Raw genomic sequence first — 22,609 nt, forward strand, 5'->3', positions numbered from 1 at the left:
TTAAATAATTAAGTAAATAATTAATTAAGAAATAAATTAACAATAAAATAAAAAATAAATTATTTAAAATTCCTTTTTGAAAAAATAGAAGATAAATAGTTAAATAATTTTTAAGTTAAATCCATCTTGAAATTTGAATATATTAGACGGAGAGAAGTAGATGGACAAGTGAGAGATCAAAATTGACGAGCATACCTGTGATAAAGTAATTTTTGAGTCATACATGCTCATGAGTCATGAGTGAATCAGCTAAATTATGTGCCTCATCAATTATAACAATATTGGATATTAAACTACTCTTTCACCTTAGTCTATGACAACAAAGTCTCATGGCCTATAAATTTAACTCAACAGAATACATAAATTCAATTATAATTTTAGTCTTTATTATCTTATCTTTTCTTTATCTTATCTTTAGTTGTTCTTATCTTATCTTATTTTTAGTTGTTCTTATCCCACAATGAATAATCAATCTTTCAATTTAGCTCAGCAACCAATCTCTATTACATCTATCCAAATAAAAATCCAACATCAGTCTTGGTTACATCTGTTCTAACAGAAAACAACTATCATTCATGGAATAGTCGCCTTCTTCCGGCAGTTTCATCTGCACATTCTTTGGAGCGTTTCGTTTGCATTCTGTTTCAGTCTGCATTCTGTTTCAGCAAATTCAATTAGCATCTGTTTTAACTTTTAACTTTTAACAGTTCCATCTGCACTCTTATCGCGCTCTATGCGCTCTCATTCTTATCGCGCTCTACGCGCCCTCTCATATTGTGCTCTACGCGCCCTCTCATATTGTGCTCTACGCGCCCTCTGAAGACCACTGTTATTGCGCCATACGCCCCTCTAAAGATCAATTTTATTGCGCTCTACACGCTTATTTTTTCATTCTTTTTTTTATGAAGATCGCTGCTTGCTCTCCCTCTCTCTTCTTTTATATTTTTGCCGTCGACGGCTCAAGCTCCGCTGTACGCAATTTTTTAAAGATCATTGAGTCATATAGAATGGATCAGATTGTAACGGCCGAATTATAGATATAACGACTAAGTTATGTGTTGGTAATTTATGAGTCATGAAAACTCTAACGTTCTTTTTACCTAATCTTCAAAGTTCAAATTATAACTTGTAGCAGCTGAGTTATAGTGACTAAATCAATAATAATAATGATAATAATAAGATCACATCTCCTCTAATCTGAAGAGAATATTATTTTGTTTTAAATTTAGAAAACATCATTGGTTTGTTAATAATATGAAACAGGGAACTAATTCGGCTTCAAGTTCTTCCTAACCAATATAATTTGCACCATGTCAATCTAAATTGCATAATACGATGCATGATATAATTGCTTTTATGTTATTGTCAAGTCTAAGATTTCTCTAAGATTTCTCTTGAACAGGAATAAAGAAATCAATGTTATTTGAATTCTACAGGAATAAAGAAATCAATGTGATTTGAATTGAACAGGACGAGACCAACTATCCCTAAAGGTAACAACTAATACACTGAGCATATCGTATAATTAGGCAATCTATAATGTGAGAGAGTAAATGTAGTGATTATCTCGATTTCTATAACATCGTTTGGAACTTTTTGTTATATGTGCAAACTTTAGCGTGTTTACCTTGAGCTTGAGCTGCACCCCAATATCTAAGTCATCAGATTGATACCAATTATATCAACTAACAAGTATATATGCAATAATGCAACCTAGTAAAACTTAAATCTTAATTGTTCTCCTGTTATTATTAGCATCCATTCCTGCTTTAGTTTGCTAACTCTTTGAAAAACTTAAACTATATGCTGCCTCATGGAACAACTATTAGGTTGAAAAATTCCTTAGAAATAGTCACAATCTCTTCTAGGATTTAAACCTATTTTCATTCTAAATATCTCTTAATTAAACACACAGCATATATAGACAAACTAAAACTCTCGATCAAATTGTTATATGAACAGGGTTTTGTTTTGTTTTCACCATCTTAAGAAGGCCACATAAGATTACTATTGATTGAATCATTCTTATATTTGAAATAATTATAACGAAAAGGTTTAAATATAGTTGACATAGTCCCATGTTAAATATGGTATTACATAACACTTGCACCTGAAACTTTTCAGATATTACACTGACAGTTTTGTAAAATCGAATTGATACAAAACATAAGTTATATAGCATATCATGATAAATAGTTATTGTTTAGTTAGATTCAAAAGGAACCTAATTAGCCAATGAGTAATAGCTCAAATGGCATAATCTCCCATACTCAATTAAGAGGTTGCGGGTTTGAGTCTCATATCTTTGATAAAAAAAAAAAAGGAACCTAATTAAAAAATATTAAATCGAAAACACAGTCTATAAATAAAAGAGTAATATTACACATCAAAGTCTTTTTATGAATTAAGTTCAATTAAATTAAATAATAAGACTTAGAATAATGTTAGATGTAACTAAATTTTATTATGTGTGTGTTTGAATTACAGTTTATAAACGGGAGTTTGTATAAAATTGATTTTGCAAACTTAATTTTGATAAAAAGTAAGTTTGTGTTAAAGTGATTTATATTTGACAATTTTTGTATCAAAATGGATTATAATAAAATAAATGTTGTTTGACTTATACTATTCAAAATCACTTTTAAATAAAAAAAATTACTAAAATGGACATCAACTTAAATCATTTTTTTATATTATCCTATCATTTTAATTTTAGATATTTAAATAGATCTTATTAGCTAATTTTATAATAAAATTAATATTTGCTTACTAAAATAAAAATAACATATAAAAATAGATAAAATATATTTTTAAATAAAATAAAAAATATAAAAAAAAATCATAATCTTATTATATATGATTAATTTTTTATTTAATTTATTTTTTTAATGGAATCATAATTTATATTATAAAAAAATTACAATAAAACATAGTATACGAGAATTGTAATTATAAAAGAGAGTACTAAAAATAATAAAAAAAATTAAATATTTACTTTGTAGTAATTGAAACAAATCTAAAAGTTTTTGATGATGTTTTTTATATAGTATATTTTTAGTATTTTTAGTACTCTTTTTTAGTATACTATAATTTTTTACTATTATTATTATTTACAGTTAATTTTTTGTTTAATTTACTTTACCTAATAGAATCAATAAACCATATCATAAAAAGATAATAACAAACATAATACACAAAAATCACAATTATAAAAATGTATAATATTAAACAAATATTTGACAAAAAAAATAAAAATAATAAATAATAGAAAAATAGAATATAAATAGAAATATCAAGAATTCTATAAATAATATAATAACATATATTAAGGATAAAGTTGGTAAAAGGTAAATAAATGTTTAGTATCCATGGCTAAAAACCCGTTAAGAAAATGCAAAAACTAAAAATAGTTAACTCTTGTAAACATGGTTTTGGTAGTAAAATCACTTCTCTGTTCATGAAAAAAAAAATTACCAAATAAAAAATTGAAGCTTTTAAGAATTCTAAACGTGCTTCTTCCCTTCCAACAAATTTCCTAAACGCACTCTATGATAGACCAATTTAGTTGAACTTGATTAACGAAACATTATTAAAAAAAAAAAAAGCACCACATTAATGATAATGAAGTTATGGATTCAAGAGACGGTAGGATATCCTTAACCAAAAGGTAGCCAAAATGCACACTGTCCTTAAGAGATTATAGGTTTGGCTTAAATAATCGCATTTCAGATGAGCAACTTGGAAGACCAAAGTGAGAGGGTGAAACTAAGCTTTCATGATAGACATGAAAGATCCTTGAGCCTGAACCCCGATACAAAGGAGGATGTTTGGTCATGCCATCACTGGAGCTGTCAATATTAGGAACATATGTGCTGCCATCCTTTACGTTACATAAAATTAAGATGCCACTAGGAGATTTCGCTAGTAGAACATCACTTTTCAACATGTACATAGGCCGTAATACATCATTTAAACCAGAATTAATGAGTGGCGGGTGGTTGCGGATTATTGCCAACTTAGTCCAAGATTGAGGAACTCCATACTCCTTCATCAACCAGAGAGTCCAATGAGTTTTCTTAGTCTCACAACAAACAGCAAGACAATCCCCCAAGATATCCAATCGGGGAAACACACTGTGATCATCATCTGAATCCCTACTGGGAGCGGAAAACTGACTATAAGTCTCTTTCACCAAGTCAAGGGAAAGAACTGCCACAAAACTATCATGACCGCTGTGAAGAAGCCAATTAAGGGTGCCAGTGCCACTTACAAAACGCCCTGCCCGACCCACCACAGAAGCCTTGTTATCGGGGTCATGTAGTCTATATGGGAAATCCTGAATTGTTCTCCATTTAGATTTTGGGCCGAATGTGAAAATTCTGGTGACAGATTCACGTGATTTCTTAATCACAACCCCGAAAAGCTTATACTTGTCGTTCACATGATCATAACCGAATCCACAATAGTTGAAGACACCACCAATTTTAAGCGGCTGAGATGTGAATCCAGTGCAGGGGTTCCACAGCATGGCACGATCCTCAAGCTTATCGTCGTGCAAGCACAGCAATCCATTACAAGAGCCAATGATGCTACAGCAGTGTCGTCCCTCGTAGGCAACTACTTTAGTCGGTTCACGGGGAGGGTTCTCGAACACAGATCGGGCGGAGAAAATTCCGATGATGGGGTATGAGTAGCTTGAGCTATAATAGGCAATACGCGGGTGGGTCAAGGCTGGATCCACCGCCATTGAACGTCGAAGGTGGTCCTTGGCAAATTGGGAACTGGAAATTAGGGTTCTCCATGAACCGCAGACGCTGTTCCTTAATCGCACAAGAGAACTCGCCGGAATCCTCAGCAGGATTTCCTCTATGAGCTCGTCCATGAGGGCAGGCATCCCGGTGGTTGTGACGACCTCCCCCTTCCTCTCATCATCATTATCATCGTCGTGAAGCGGACTATTCATGCGTTCCATGAGTTGGATTTTAGGATTACTAGCATCAACCAATTCGGAAAACAATTTGGAGGGATAATGTGGCCGCATAAAAAGTTCCCTTGTGTCTTTTATAGGTTGAAACTGTTGAAGAGTTTCCCCCACTACTAGAAAAGATTTTTTAAATATTTTTTTAAAAAATTTAAAATAATTTAATATTTAAATATCATATAAAAATATTTTTAATGTATAATTATATTTAAATACAATAACATAAAATATCTCTTATTTATTACTTTAGGATTTTTTCAAAATAAAAATCTTTTTAAAAAATTATAATATTTTTAAATTATTTTGTTGATATTTTTATTGTTATCATTACAACTTATCAAATACACTAAATAATAAAAAACAAATCTTTCTTTATTGAAAAAGTATATTTTATATACTTTAACAATTTGATCAAGTTGATATTGTCTTTATTTAATTCAAAGATAAAATCTTTGATGATCACTTGATTATAGTAAAATTGATGGAATATAATTGTAATAAGATATTATGAAAATTAAATAATTAAGTAAATAATTAATTAAGAAATAAATTAACAATAAAATAAAAAATAAATTATTTAAAATTCCTTTTTGAAAAAATAGAAGATAAATAGTTAAATAATTTTTAAGTTAAATCCATCTTGAAATTTGAATATATTAGACGGAGAGAAGTAGATGGACAAGTGAGAGATCAAAATTGACGAGCATACCTGTGATAAAGTAATTTTTGAGTCATACATGCTCATGAGTCATGAGTGAATCAGCTAAATTATGTGCCTCATCAATTATAACAATATTGGATATTAAACTACTCTTTCACCTTAGTCTATGACAACAAAGTCTCATGGCCTATAAATTTAACTCAACAGAATACATAAATTCAATTATAATTTTAGTCTTTATTATCTTATCTTTTCTTTATCTTATCTTTAGTTGTTCTTATCTTATCTTATTTTTAGTTGTTCTTATCCCACAATGAATAATCAATCTTTCAATTTAGCTCAGCAACCAATCTCTATTACATCTATCCAAATAAAAATCCAACATCAGTCTTGGTTACATCTGTTCTAACAGAAAACAACTATCATTCATGGAATAGTCGCCTTCTTCCGGCAGTTTCATCTGCACATTCTTTGGAGCGTTTCGTTTGCATTCTGTTTCAGTCTGCATTCTGTTTCAGCAAATTCAATTAGCATCTGTTTTAACTTTTAACTTTTAACAGTTCCATCTGCACTCTTATCGCGCTCTATGCGCTCTCATTCTTATCGCGCTCTACGCGCCCTCTCATATTGTGCTCTACGCGCCCTCTCATATTGTGCTCTACGCGCCCTCTGAAGACCACTGTTATTGCGCCATACGCCCCTCTAAAGATCAATTTTATTGCGCTCTACACGCTTATTTTTTCATTCTTTTTTTTATGAAGATCGCTGCTTGCTCTCCCTCTCTCTTCTTTTATATTTTTGCCGTCGACGGCTCAAGCTCCGCTGTACGCAATTTTTTAAAGATCATTGAGTCATATAGAATGGATCAGATTGTAACGGCCGAATTATAGATATAACGACTAAGTTATGTGTTGGTAATTTATGAGTCATGAAAACTCTAACGTTTTTTTTACCTAATCTTCAAAGTTCAAATTATAACTTGTAGCAGCTGAGTTATAGTGACTAAATCAATAATAATAATGATAATAATAAGATCACATCTCCTCTAATCTGAAGAGAATATTATTTTGTTTTAAATTTAGAAAACATCATTGGTTTGTTAATAATATGAAACAGGGAACTAATTCGGCTTCAAGTTCTTCCTAACCAATATAATTTGCACCATGTCAATCTAAATTGCATAATACGATGCATGATATAATTGCTTTTATGTTATTGTCAAGTCTAAGATTTCTCTAAGATTTCTCTTGAACAGGAATAAAGAAATCAATGTTATTTGAATTCTACAGGAATAAAGAAATCAATGTGATTTGAATTGAACAGGACGAGACCAACTATCCCTAAAGGTAACAACTAATACACTGAGCATATCGTATAATTAGGCAATCTATAATGTGAGAGAGTAAATGTAGTGATTATCTCGATTTCTATAACATCGTTTGGAACTTTTTGTTATATGTGCAAACTTTAGCGTGTTTACCTTGAGCTTGAGCTGCACCCCAATATCTAAGTCATCAGATTGATACCAATTATATCAACTAACAAGTATATATGCAATAATGCAACCTAGTAAAACTTAAATCTTAATTGTTCTCCTGTTATTATTAGCATCCATTCCTGCTTTAGTTTGCTAACTCTTTGAAAAACTTAAACTATATGCTGCCTCATGGAACAACTATTAGGTTGAAAAATTCCTTAGAAATAGTCACAATCTCTTCTAGGATTTAAACCTATTTTCATTCTAAATATCTCTTAATTAAACACACAGCATATATAGACAAACTAAAACTCTGGATCAAATTGTTATATGAACAGGGTTTTGTTTTGTTTTCACCATCTTAAGAAGGCCACATAAGATTACTATTGATTGAATCATTCTTATATTTGAAATAATTATAACGAAAAGGTTTAAATATAGTTGACATAGTCCCATGTTAAATATGGTATTACATAACACTTGCACCTGAAACTTTTCAGATATTACACTGACAGTTTTGTAAAATCGAATTGATACAAAACATAAGTTATATAGCATATCATGATAAATAGTTATTGTTTAGTTAGATTCAAAAGGAACCTAATTAGGCAATGAGTAATAGCTCAAATGGCATAATCTCTCTATACTCAATTAAGAGGTTGCGGGTTCGAGTCTCCTATCTTTGGTAAAAAAAAAAATGAACCTAATTAAAAAATGGGAAATGCTAGTTGTACAATACTAATCAGCCTTTAATCAGATTTAAATAATATTTCATTATTTTTTAGTGTAACATGTTCCTATTTTGTAGATACATATCTATAATTAGATTTTAATTTAAATTTAAATTTTAAAATCCATCCACTTCATTGGTGGTTACCGTGATTTTGCTTTACTTTCGTAACTTCACGTAACAGATACAGTTTTTTAAATTTCTTATTCTTGATTTTTTTATTCGATCAAATGAATATAATATTTATTATTTAAATTATCAGTTAAATTTTTTTCGATACTTATTAGTTTTCAAAATTATTATAATCAACAATTAATTTAAAATTGTGTTGTTATTTTTTTATTATAACACATCTGATAGTATGATATTTTATACAAAATATTTTTAAAATACATCTAAAATCAGTCAACTTTAATAATACAATATAAATGTTAATAATACAATTATGAATGGTCGAATATAATTATATACATAAACTAAAATATTTTCAATTGTAGTTTCTTTTTCAATTGTAACACATCTAAAATATTAAGTTATACAAAAAATATTTTTAAAACACATCCAAAATCATAAATCTAAAATTAAAATTTAAACATTAAAAAATAATTGTAACACATCTAAAATTATGAAGTTATACAGAAAATATAAAATCATAAATCTAAAATCTAAATTTAAACATTGAAAAATAATTGTAACACATCTAAAATTATGAAGTTATACAGAAAATATTTTTGAAACACATCCAAAATCATGAATCTAAAATCTAAATTTAAACATTAAAAAATAATTGTAACACATCTAAAATTATGAAGTTATACAGAAAATTTTTTTAAAACACACCCAAAATCATAAATCTAAAATTTAAATTTAAACATTAAAAAGACAGCGTTGTAAATGAGCGCCGAAAAGGAGGAAGGCAGCGTTGAGGATGAGCGCGGAAGAGGAAGGTGGCACGGATGAACGACAGCGGAGGATGACTTCTCGATGTGCACCTCTGAGTTTTCCATGTGCGCCTTTGGATTTTCGACATGGCGCAAACGTGACTTCTCTGCTTCTTTGAGTGTTTTATACGAGTTTAATTAATAATTTGATAGTTTAAGGTTTATTTTATAATTTTAAAATCAAAATTTTAAATTTTGAATAATTTGATTTTTAGATATGTATTTAAATTATAATATATTAATAATTAAATATATTAAATCTGAAACAGAAATTTAAAATTTAAATTTTAAATTTCAGTTTTTTTAGATTGTATTTTTTTTGTGACTATTTTTAGATTGTATTTTGAATGTGTATTTAATTTTAAAAAGACAGTAAATCTATTCATAATTTTTAGTTGTGTTTGTTTTAATTTTTTTTTAATTATTGTAATAAAAAGCTGAATGTTGTACTATTTTTAAAGGATACCTAGTTGAACCGTTAAAAAATATTAAATCGAAAACACAGTCTATAAATAAAAGAGTAATATTACACATCAAAGTCTTTTTATGAATTAAGTTCAATTAAATTAAATAATAAGACTTAGAATAATGTTAGATGTAACTAAATTTTATTATGTGTGTGTTTGAATTACAGTTTACAAACGGGAGTTTGTATAAAATTGATTTTGCAAACTTAATTTTGATAAAAAGTATGTTTGTGTTAAAGTGATTTATATTTGGCAATTTTTGTATCAAAATGGATTATAATAAAATAAATGTTGTTTGGCTTATACTATTCAAAATCACTTTTAGATAAAAAAATTACTAAAATGGACATCAACTTAAATCATTTTTTTATATTATCCTATCATTTTAATTTAGATATTTAAATAGATCTTATTAGCTAATTTTATAATAAAATTAATATTTGCTTACTAAAATAAAAATAACATATAAAAATAGATAAAATATATTTTTAAATAAAAATAAAAAATATAAAAGAAAATCATAATCTTATTATCTATGATTAATTTTTTATTTAATTTATTTTTTTTAATGGAATCATAATCTATATTATAAAAAAATTACAATAAAACATAGTATACGAGAATTGTAATTATAAAAGAGAGTACTAAAAATAATAAAAAAAATTAAATATTTACTTTGTAGTAATTGAAACAAATCTAAAAGTTTTTGATGATGTTTTTTATATAGTATATTTTTAGTATTTTAGTACTCTTTTTTAGTATACTATAATTTTTTACTATTATTATTATTTACAGTTAATTTTTTGTTTAATTTACTTTACCTAATAGAATCAATAAACCATATCATAAAAAGATAATAACAAACATAATACACAAAAATCACAATTATAAAAATGTATAATATTAAACAAATATTTGACAAAAAAATACAAATAATAAATAATAGAAAAATAGAATATAAATAGAAATATCAAGAATTCTATAAATAATATAATAACATACATCAAGGATAAAGTTAGTAAAAGGTAAATAAATATTTAGTATTTATGGCTAAAAGCCCGTTAAAAAAATACAGAAGCTAAAAATAGTTAACTCTTGTAAACATGGTTTTGGTAGTAAAATCACTTCTGTGTTCATAAAAAAAAAATTGCCAAACAAAAAATTAAAGCTTTCAAGAAGTCTAAACGTGCTTCTTCCCTTCCAACAAATTTCCTAAACACACTCTATGATAGACCAACTTAGTTGAACTTGATTAACGAAACATTATTAAAAAAAAAAAAAAAAAAAAAAAAGAGGCACCACATTAATGATAATGAAGTTATGGATTCAAGAGACGGTAGGATATCCTTAACCAAAAGGTAGCCAAAATGCACACTGTCCTTAAGAGATTATAGGTTTGGCTTAAATAATCGCATTTCAGATGAGCAACTTGGAAGACCAAAGTGAGAGGGTGAAACTAAGCTTTCATGATAGACATGAAAGATCCTTGAGCCTGAACCCCGATACAAAGGAGGATGTTTGGTCATGCCATCACTGGAGCTGTCAATATTAGGAACATATGTGCTGCCATCCTTTACGTTACATAAAATTAAGATGCCACTAGGAGATTTCGCTAGTAGAACATCACTTTTCAACATGTACATAGGCCGTAATACATCATTTAAACCAGAATTAATGAGTGGCGGGTGGTTGCGGATTATTGCCAATTTAGTCCAAGATTGAGGAACTCCATACTCCTTCATCAACCAGAGAGTCCAATGAGTTTTCTTAGTCTCACAACAAACAGCAAGACAACCCCCCAAGATATCCAATCGGGGAAACACACTGTGATCATCATCTGAATCCCTACTGGGAGCGGAAAACTGACTATAAGTCTCTTTCACCAAGTCAAGGGAAAGAACTGCCACAAAACTATCATGACCGCTGTGAAGAAGCCAATTAAGGGTGCCAGTGCCACTTACAAAACGCCCTGTCCGACCCACCACAGAAGCCTTGTTATCGGGGTCATGTAGTCTATATGGGAAATCCTGAATTGTTCTCCATTTAGATTTTGGGCCGAATGTGAAAATTCTGGTGACAGATTCACCTGATTTCTTATTCACAATCCCGAAAAGCTTATACTTGTCGTTCACATGATCATAACCAAATCCACAATAGTAGAAGATACCACCAATTTCAAGCGGCGGAGATGTGAATCCGGTGCAGGGGTTCCACAGCATGGCACGATCCTCAAGCTCATCGTCGTGCAAGCACAGCAATCCATTACAAGAGCCAATGATGCTACAGCAGCGTCGTCCCTCGTAGGGAACTACTTTAGTGGGTTCACGGGGAGGGTTCTCGAACACAGATCGGGCGGAGAAAATTCCGATGATGGGGTATGAGTAGCTTGAGCTATAATAGGCAATACGCGGGTGGGTCAAGGCTGGATCCACCGCCATTGAACGTCGAAGGTGGTCCTTGGCAAATTGGGAACTGGAAATTAGGGTTCTCCATGAACTGCAGACGCTGTTCCTTAATGGAACAAGAGACCTCGCCGGAATCCTCAGCAGGATTTCCGCTATGAGCTCGTCCATGAGGGCAGGCATCCCGGCGGTTGTGACGACCTCCCCCTTCCTCTCATCATCATTATCATCGTCGTGAAGCAGACTATTCATGCGTTCCATGAGTTGGATTTTAGGATTACTAGCATCAACCAATTCGGAAAACGATTTGGAGGGATAATGTGGCCGCACGAAAAGTTCCCTTGTCTTTTATAGGTTGAAAGTTGAAACTCTTGAAGAGTTCCCCCTACTAGTAGAGAAGATTTTTTTAATAAATTTAAAATAATTTAATATTTAAATATCATATAAAAATATTTTTAATGTATAATTATATTTAAACATAATAACATAAAAATATTTTTATTTATTATTTTAGGATTTTTTCAAAATAAAAATCTTTTTAAAAAATTTATAATATTTTTTAAAAAATCTTTTTAAAAAAATTATAATATTTTTTAATTATTTTGTTAATATTTTTATTGTTATTATTAAAACTTATCAAATACACTAAATAAATAAAAAACAAATCTTTCCTTATTGAAAAAATATGTTTTAGGAAATCTATTTTAACAATTTGATCAAGTTGATATTGTGTATATTTAATTTAAAGATAAAATCTTTGATGATCACTTGACTAGGGCTGGAAGTGAGTCAAGCCAGCTTATGAGCCAGCTCGAGCTCGACTCGTTAATAGCTCGATAAGCTAAGCTCGTGAGCTGGTGAGCCAAGCTTGAGCCTGAAATTGAGCTCATAAATTAAATGAGCCGAGCTTGAGCTTGGATAAGCTCGGCTCATTAGCTTGTGAGCTGGCTCGATTATATATATAATTATTAATACACATATCCTATATGCATCTAGTCTATACTTTTAATATTATATATATACATATGAAATAGTAATATATAATTATATATATTAATGATCTTAATTATTTAAAATTTTATATTTATTTATTACATATAATTTTGATGTAAGACATAAATAAAAAATTTATATTTATTGATAGATAAACAATAATTATTTTTTTCAAATATTTTTTAAAATATATAAGTTATAATTTATTGATATAAAATTATAGATTATGTATTTATGTTTCTATTATTTGAGCCAGCTCGTGAGCTTGAACCAGCTCGTGAGCTTTTGGTGAGTCGAGCTTGAGCTTAAGAAATAGGCTCAATTGTTAATGAGTCGAGTCGCGAGCCAAGCTCAATTTTGGTGAGCCGAGCTTGAGCTTGGTCTAGCTCGGCTCAGCTCAGCTCACTTCCAGCCCTACACTTGACTATAGTAAAATGGACGGAATATAATTGTAATAATATATTATAAAAATTAAATAATTAAGTAAATAACTAATTAACAAATAAATTAACAATAAAATAATATATAAATTATTTAAAATTTCTTTTTGAAATTTAAATATATTAGAAGGAGAGAAGTAGATGCATGAGAGATAAAAAGATAACCGGTTAAATAGTAATAAGATTTGAATTGGATATGGGGCCGATACAGACTAAATTTAAGTATCAAACTATCAATTTCTGATTCCGGGGAAAACCTCATAATAAACATCGGATAGATTTATAAATCATTTATCTGAACCTCCAAAATTTCATCAAAGAAGTTGCAGCAGCCCCGTGCGGCCGTGCCTCCTTCCCTCGTCATCTTTCTCGTTTTTCCTCCGCCGACCACCGTTTTTCTCGTCTCCATCCGAAGCTCCCACGCCGATTATTCGTTTCCTCTGTCTTCGGGTCCTCCTGGTCTCTTACTCCGCCATCGTCTTCCTGTAGGTAAACCTCTGTTTTACTTTTTTTTTTTTTTTTTCAATTTTAACTGAAAACGTTGAGGTCTCTGCTTTTCTTCTCATAGAATTTCAATGTATGTTTTATCTTGTACTTTAAATGGCAATACCGCTAAGAGTAGAATTGTTAGAATTATGTTGTTTATGATTTCTTATTCCTGCTGTATTGTGGAGTTTTGTTGTAGAGAAGGATTTTACTGTTTCCCTCGTATGTATGACGAGGGGTTCCATTCCTGATGATGATGATACTGTCGCGAGGAAGGGGAAGGTTGTCACAACCACCGAGGGGTGGCCGGAACTGCTCCGCTGTACCACCACAAAACCACCACCTATCCTTCCGGGCGAGCTCATAGAGGAAATCCTGCTGAGGATTCCGGCAAGTTCTCTTGTTCGATTAAGGAACAGCGTCTGCAGTTCATGGAGAACCCTAATTTCCAGTTCCCAATTTGCCAAGGACCACCTTCGACGTTCAATGGCGGTGGATCCAGCCTTGACCCACCCGTGTATTGCCTATTATAGCTCAAGCTACTCATACACCACAATCGGAACTTTCTCCGTCCGATATGTGTTCGAGAACCCTCCCCATGAACCCACTAAAGTAGTTCCCTATGAGGGACGATGCTACCGTAGCATCATTGGCTCTTGTCATGGATTGCTGTGCTTGCATGATGAAGAGCTTGAGGATCGTGCCATTCTGTGGAACCCCTGCACCGGATTCACATCTCCGCCGCTTGAAATTGGTGGTATCTTCTACTATTGTGGATTTGGTTATGATCATGTGAACGACAAGTATAAGCTTTTCGGGATTGTGAATAAGAAATCAGGTGAATCTGTCACCAGAATTTTCACATTCGGCCCAAAATCTAAATGGAGAACAATTCAGGATTTCCCATATAGACTACATGACTCCGATAGCAAGGATTGTGTGGTGGGTTTGGTAGGGCTTTTTGTAAGTGGCACTGGCACTCTTAATTGGCTTCTTCGCAGCCGTCTTAGTAGTTCTGTGGCAGTTCTTTCCGTTGACTTGGTGAAAGAGACTTATAGTCAGTTTTCCGCTCCCAGTAGGGATTCAGATGATAAGGAGTTTGTGCTTCCACGATTGGGTATCTTGAGGGGTTGTCTTGCTGTTTGTTATGAGACTAAGAAAACTCATTGGACTTTCTGGTTGATGAAGGAGTATGGAGTTCCTCAATCTTGGACTAAATTGGCAATAATCCCCCACCACCCGCTACTCGTTAATCCTGTTTCATGTTATGTATTACTGCCTATGTACATGTTGACAAATGATGTTCTACTGGCGAAATCTCCAAGTGGCAAGTTTGTTTTATGTAACTTAAATGATGGCAGCATAGAGTTTCCTAATATTGACAGCTCCGGTGATGGCATGACCAAACACCGTCCTTTGTCCCGGGGTTCAGGCTCAAGGATCTTTCATGTCTATCATGAAAGCTTAGTTTCACCCTCTCACTTTGGTCTTCCAAGTTGCTCATCTGAAATGCGGTTATTTAAGCCAACCCTATAATCTCTTAAGGATAGTTTGCATTTTGGCTACTTTTTGGTTAAAAATCTCCTACACAGTCTCTTGAATCCATAACTTTATTATCATTAATGTGGTGCCTTGTTTCTGGTATTTTTTTTATTGGCTGTGTCTTCAATTTAATGTTTTTTATGGATCTAACTGATCGATACAGTTATGAATACCAATTGTAGAATATGTATTTATCATGAAATGCCATATAATAAATTTATGTTTTATAGGAGTTTGATTATACAAAACTGTGAGTGCAATATCTGCAAAGGTTCAGGTGCAAGTGCTATGTAATACGATATTTAACATGGGAATATGTCAATTGTATTGAGATTAGTTTATCAAATAAACCATTCGTTATAATTAATTCGAATATAAGAACGATTTAATCAATAATAATCTTATATGTCAATCTTGATCTTTTTAAAATGGTGAAAATAAAATCATGTACGAGTGAATTACTAACTCGATTTTTTTTTAACTGTTCTTTTGGATGATGCCATCTCTCACAAAAAAAAAAAATAGTCCACTTCATTCTCTATTCACGAAAAATGTTGACTTGTCATATAACGTAAGAATTTAATTGTCTTTTAATTGTCTCTAAATTTAAATTAGTTAGGATCTATTTGTTTGATATTCTTTAAACAAATTGACATTTTAACGTTGAATAAGGGCTTGATTATCTTTAAATTCAAATTGATTGAGATTTATTTATCAATATTCTTCAAATAAAATGTCGTTTTAACGTTAAATTAGTTAATAATTTATTTGTTAGAGACCTATTTTTTAAAAAAAACTTAAGTAATATCTTTTTTATATTAATATTTTTTGATACATTTTTAAATATATTGTATAATAAGTATAAACTAATTAATAATAGAAAAAGTTTAGGGAGCCAACAACTTTGTTAAATTCTGGCTAGCATATAACCAGCAAAGAAAAGTGAGCCATTGGATGAAATCTCATACCAATCTCACACCATTAAAATTATCATTGATGACTATTTGATGACTACAAATCACAAAAATTACTGGCCCTAGCATTCCTCGTAATAATAATAATAATAATAATAATAATAATAATAATAATAATAATAGTAGTAGTAGTAGAATTTGATTAGTTTATTTTCAAAAAAACTTAAAAGGCAACCTCAACTTATTGGTTACGTCCATTTAATTTGAAAATGAAATTTTTGTAGTCTTTTATATTCAATTTTTTTTTGCCATTTATGAGTTTATTTTTCGGTATAATAAAAAATTCAAGTAATCGAGTTAAAAAATAATACTAATATGATATTCTACTTATAACTTTTATATACTTTTAAACTATCAAAACTAATAATTTTTTTTTCTTGCGCAGTGTGCACTACAAAAGAATGAGTATATTTTAAATTTTTATAGTATTCATAACATTTTTTAAGTTATTTTTAAAATTTTATAAAATTATTTATAATAATTACAAAAAATGCTTATAATAAAAATTTTTGAAACTTTATAAAAATATTTAATTTAAAGTTGTTAGTAAAATTTTAGTTGTACTCGTTACAAAATGAATAATTACAAGGATATGAGTATTTTATATAAAAATCAACACAAAAAAAAAATTATTTTCTTTCCTAAATATTATTAAAAATTCTTTGAACACAACATTTATTGTTGATGACTTTGGATTATCGTCTTCGTCCAAAATTAGAACCTTGAGGCTATTGCGACTCTTAATTCTTGACAAAACAATGTAAAGTTCTTCCTGGGTGAAAACTGATTTTGGCAAGTAAAGTCCTACATGTGATAATGATTGACCCTAACTCTTGTTGATGGTCATTGCAAAGCACACTATTAATGAAAATTATATCCATTGGAACTTAAATGACAATCCTGAATCTGAAGGGATCAAATTCATTCTTGGAATATACACTTTGTTGCCAATATTTCTACTGGTCACTACTATCGCTCCAATTACGTTGTTGCCAAATTTGTTAACTATTAACTTTGTCCCGTTGCATAAACCTAAAGTCTGGTCTATGTTTTGCAGTAGCATTATAGCGACTCCTGGCTTCAAAGTTAACTTGTGGTTGGGTAGTTCCGAACATTTGATGTCATTTAAGAATTTTGGTGTAAACCACTCTTGTTGTACATCTTCATTCTCATCAGCTTGATATGTTGTGTCAGAACTTAGATACTCATTTTTCATCCCTAAAAAAATTGTTAAGACGAAATTTTTTACCTTCTCGACACTCTCAAGTGTGGGTGCAAGAATTGTCCTATTCTGAAGATACATGTAATCTGACATGTTTTGCAACAAATTCGGATATATAAAGTCTACTAAATGAGAGAGAGGGTCATCAGTAGTTGTAATCAGCAGATAATCTGAAATTTCAACTTCTGACTCATCACCAACAGCAGAACTAATATTTCCATCTCCAACATCAAGTATCCAATTAGCAAATCTTTTCTTTTTCACCATCATGTTGATTCGAAGAAGATATTAGAAGCCTCATGTTCGTATGTAGCTTCAGAACCTTACAGAACTACCACAAATGGGGTGAGCAATAGCTGATGACAATATATTGTGTTTACTCTCTTTTGGAATCACCAAAAGTATCTATCTGAAATCACATTCTAAAACCACAACCTTACCACCAAATGGTTGGTGTGTCTTATGTTGATCAGTAACTGACATAAGATCCCTGAGCGTCCGATCAAGTGCTTCAAAGCACATTTTATTGAGCATTGGAGTTTCATCCCAAATTATTAAGCTACTTTGGATGAGCAGCTCAGCCTTCAAACTGTCATGCTTGATGTTGCAAGTAGATTCATCAGTAATTGTAATGGGTATTGAAAACCTGGAATGAGTCGTTCTGCCACCACGTAGGAATAAAGACGCAATTCCACTGGATGCGACATTGAAAACAATCTTTCCTCTAGACCAAATAGTAGAAGAAAGTTCATTCCAAATAAATGTCTTACTACACCCACCATGTCCATAAACGAAGTAAAAATACCAGAGTCTGCAATACCAGCATTGAGTATCTCATTGCATACTAACCTTTACTCATGAGTCATCTTTTGTTCCATATATAAGTTTATATGAGTCAACTCATTTGTGTCATATGCTAACTCCTCCTCTATTAGCTTATTCTAAAAAAGACAAACATCAGACAGCTCAGGATATAACATTGATTGATAGTCTCTTAAAGATCTTGCATTGCTATTGAGTATCTTCTCAATCCCAATAAAGCATAGATTTTTTAATTCGTCATTAATCATATTTAGTCCTAACAAAAGCACATGATGGTTTTATGAATATTTAATAAGTAATTCTAAAATAAAAACCATTAATATTGTTAATAAAAATAAAAATAATAAGAGAATACAATCTTGATATAAAAAAAAGACATAGTAAAAATATCTTCATTTTTCAATGCTTTTCTCCTCTCATATAATATCCCGTCAGCTAATAATGTCCAAGTTGCATTCCAAACACGATCTGATTTGCTAACACTATTAGATATCAATAGCATCACAAATAGTTTTCTCAATTGATGACCAGATACAAGTTTAGTTACCTCATTAATAGTTGCAATAAATTATCTATCGTCACACAGTAGTCCCATGGAGTAGCAAGCATCTTGAAAATTAGAATATGTAATCCCATTAACTGTCCTAATAGACTCACATGCTGTACAACCTCTATGAACAGTTAACAAAATTCTCATATAGTAGATATCACTTGTACCCGATAGAACATAGTTTAACCTCACAATAGAATGTCCTCTTTTGCGTGGAGTCATTCCCTTGCTTCTCTATCATAAACAAATTGATTTGGAAATTCATCATACATCAAAGTTTGACTTGCTTCAAACTCTTTGTTAACCTCCATCCATGCTAAGAACATCGGATATTTCCTGTGCTCTTCTTTCACGATCTCCTCAAAATCGTCATCATCTTTAAAAATGATATTTTATTCTCCAGACAAATAAAAGGTTAATCTTATCACTGAAGGCTAATTCTAATGAATATCATAAGACAAAGTTTTTCACACAGCCTCACATCATAAGACAAAGTTCTCTATACAGCCTCACATGCAGAAAAATGCCTACAATCATAAAGGTTAATCTCATCACTGGATCCTTATTCACGTACTTGAACAAATATTTCATAGCATTTGACTTGTTGCAGTACTCTACATTAATATGCACTTGATAAGACATCAACAGATATGCATTGTATGGAATCACATTGTCGAGCTCTCTAGTTTAATGGAGGAGCCGCGGCTAATGGGGGAAAGAGCTACGGTGCAAATCCCCAACTGGGTTAAGGGAGGTGGCTCTGTTATTTTGGTTTTTTCTATTGGGTCATCAGGGGTGGGCTCGTTTATATTGATTGGGATAATAAATCTTCTCAACCCACTTAGAAGTTGCCACCACCACTTTCTTCACATCCAGCATCGTCTTTGCCTTGCATTGCCAGATCCGCCACTGATGTAATCCCTTTTGTCTGCTCGCCGTCGTCGTGTTCGTCATTGATGGAGCTTGCACCTTGTTCTGCCATGACCTTCGACGAGGCTTCCATGGATCGCAGCAAGGCCTTCGTCAACTCCTTGCAGGTTCTCTCTCATTCTCCTTCTCACTGTTTCATTCTCAGCTCAGATTTGCATTTATTTTTCACTGTATTGACCTTTTGACTTTTGGTTACTCTCTGGTTTGATAGCGAAGATGAATACTATTTTTCTGATAAAATGTGGTGAGAATCGCGGCGTTTCTTAAGATGTGTGCTTCCATTGTTAATTACAGTTGTTGACTTAAATTTGAAACCTCAATTATATATGTTTTTGAAGTGTTGTATTATTGTAAATTGCCATTGCATATGTGAAAAATATGACCGCTGAAAGAAGTTGCATTAAAATCTAGGATGGAAGTAAGAAACAATGGTGTTGAGTACGAACCAATATGTTATATCATTAACGACTTGCCCTAAAAGTAATAAGAATAATTGGTCATATTAGTTGATTCGCTCGCAAGACATTTTTCCTTAAGTTACACAAACTATAACACTGAATTTTATATTCCTTATAATGCAGCAAGAATTCATAAAGCCTGAGACTTAAGTATAGAAATCTAGAGTTACATAAGGCAGAGAAAAAAATTCGCCTTGAACAAATCTTGACTTGCATCGTAGACTTAATATTTAAAACAAAATAGATCCATTACATGACATTAGACTGTCAACAAAGCGATAGGTTAACCCTTGTGGTACAATCTTATATCAAAATTAAGCACTCTGAAATGAATAGCTTCAAGCCCAAAGGGATTTAACATGATGGAATATTATAACAAACCAAATCAAGTTCACCCTCTACTGCTATATACAAATCTAGAAAACTAAGATCCATTAATAACATTTTAACCATTGAATTATACGATATGTAAGCAGCACAAGTAGGTAATGAAAGAATTAGAGACTAGGGAAAGGGTAAGACTGATAGACTTACTAGATTTACATTACAATCCTCAGAGTTTAACTTGTGGAAACAACTGAATATGGAAGGAAGAGTTGAACGTTAAACACTTGTTAATCACATTAGCATGACATTTTGAATACTATAAAATCAAACAGGGAAAAAACAATGAAATTCATACCTGCAGGAAAGTGTTAAACTCAAAATAAGAAAGAAATCGTGGGTCTCAGTCAAAAGCTTGATTCAAGGCATCAGCAAAACATTGCCGTATATTTCAAAAACTTCAGCCCCTTAGTGCCCCAAGACGGTAGATCGAGCCCCCTTCCATTCTGTGGCACGCAGCGAAGGTAATTGAAAACAAATCAAAACAATGAATAGGAGGGCTTTAGGTCTCGAGCGAAGCGAGAAGAAAGCCTTTCTGATCCCCTCCCCCTCGCCAAGCCTGAAGAAAAGAGAAACTGAGACAACCAAGAACCTAGTACAGGAAGCCTACCCTCTCGGGTAGATAAGGCTTCGATTAGTGTGGGGGGGGGGGGAGGAGGGGGATCTTTGGCTCTATCAAACATACAGGTGGCCATTTGTTTTTGTGGTGATGATAGTCATAATTTAATGTTTTTTCAGTTACGGACCAAACCAAAACAGCCGCAACTGCCGATCGCGCCGGCAGCGGAAGCGTAAATGGCCATACGCAGACAATGCAACACCCACCAGACGTGATCAATATCGATTTCTAGACGTGATCCTCTGCGACGGCAGCACCACGGTGGCTGTATCCTTCTCCCTGCAACCTAAGGTTTCATTTTTGGGGAGAAGATCTTCGTTTTTACTTCACCCTCCATGGATACTGAACATGGTTTCTCTTTTCTTTTTTTCTTTATCTCCCATTCACAAAAAAAAAAAAAATATAAGGTCCTTTTTGAATACCCAATCCACTTGTCAAAGTCTATTTCAACAAATCCACCATCTTATATTTGAATCAAGCAAGTTTGGCTAACTGGCTCAACCACCTTTAAAATAAAGCAACAGACAACCCCCGCAAAATAGCACCATCTATCCATCCCATATTCATCGAGAAGGAATATCTATAAATTTATACTAACTTACATCTGTAATGTAGATTGATCCTACTCTTAAGTCTTACCATTCCCACCACACCCACAACTGCCCCTATTGCCTATTGGCCTCCCTCACCGTAGCCTCGAATCTAACGCCATTCATCATCATGAATAGCAAAAACTTATCCAACCCAAATATCCCATGTGATGCAATGAGAAACGTATACGTGCCCTAAAAAGCTTGTTCAGCTAGTATTGAGACACAGGTGTCAGGTGTCAGAGCCAACAATTTTCTTGCAGGGCTTGCCAGCATAGGCTCGCATGGTTTGGTTGAGCCTTCCAGGATTTATGGCGTAATAGAGGATACTCTTATGTGAGGCCAGTTTACGAAATTTTGCATGGGTCTTCACCGTTTTTCTCATGGGTTTTTTGATTGAATTGATTGTATGCTAAAGTTATGTAAAAAAAAAAAGTTAATGTAGATATTTATGTCCAAAAACAAGAGGTTGATGCTTATCTAAGAATGTAGGAAATCATCCAAGAGGATAGTAAATGGCCACCCATGGACAGAAAAAAAAATCCGGAATGGCCACCCGAAAAATAAATAGAAGAATAAAGGAAATGCTAAGTTGCTAACAACGGTGTGGGTTGGTCTAGTGGTTAACTCACTAGTCCATTTAAGTAATTTATTGACCAACGACAAACCTTTAAATAGAACTCAGTGCTACAACAGATTAATCCTTAACTTGTTGGGCTGCCGTAGAAAACCAAAAAACCAAAAAATGCTTCTCAAGACAAAAAAAAAATTAAGGACGACTTTACCTTTTATTTTATGAGAGATGAATGGTCAGAAATTGTAACAACTGGACTATTAATACGTCATGACCAATGTTAGTTGGGAGACGCCACTTTTTTTTTTCCAAAGATAATAGGTTATATTTCATTAATTATTAAAAAATGAAATAAAAAGATGTCCA

The 22,609-nt window shown here is 31.9% G+C and overlaps 4 protein-coding genes across 4 annotated transcripts; 1 reads left to right on the plus strand and 3 right to left on the minus strand.

Annotated features, from left to right (window-relative positions):
• Nucleotides 1-3,697: 3,697 nt before the first annotated feature.
• Nucleotides 3,698-4,972, minus strand: LOC148543548 (F-box/kelch-repeat protein At3g23880-like). The gene has a single exon (XM_088500294.1). The coding sequence runs from the start codon at nt 4,970-4,972 to the stop codon at nt 3,698-3,700; it is 1,275 nt and encodes a 424-aa protein (XP_088356420.1).
• A 5,673-nt stretch (nt 4,973-10,645) lies between these two features.
• Nucleotides 10,646-11,920, minus strand: LOC148543549 (F-box/kelch-repeat protein At3g23880-like). Its single transcript, XM_088500295.1, has one exon. It carries the CDS (start codon nt 11,918-11,920, stop codon nt 10,646-10,648), a length of 1,275 nt encoding a protein of 424 aa, XP_088356421.1.
• Nucleotides 11,921-13,806: 1,886 nt separating this feature from the next.
• Nucleotides 13,807-15,292, plus strand: LOC107614853 (F-box/kelch-repeat protein At3g23880-like). The gene has a single exon (XM_021110715.2). The coding sequence runs from the start codon at nt 13,807-13,809 to the stop codon at nt 15,112-15,114; it is 1,308 nt and encodes a 435-aa protein (XP_020966374.2). The 3' UTR covers nt 15,115-15,292.
• A 1,673-nt stretch (nt 15,293-16,965) lies between these two features.
• LOC110266322 (uncharacterized) lies at nt 16,966-17,583 on the minus strand. Its single transcript, XM_021110716.1, has one exon. It carries the CDS (start codon nt 17,581-17,583, stop codon nt 16,966-16,968), a length of 618 nt encoding a protein of 205 aa, XP_020966375.1.
• Nucleotides 17,584-22,609: the final 5,026 nt, after the last annotated feature.

Source organism: Arachis ipaensis, chromosome B9 (genome assembly GCF_059453495.1).
Source record: "Arachis ipaensis isolate K30076 ecotype BB chromosome B9, ASM5945349v1, whole genome shotgun sequence".
Lineage (NCBI taxonomy): Eukaryota > Viridiplantae > Streptophyta > Magnoliopsida > Fabales > Fabaceae > Arachis > Arachis ipaensis.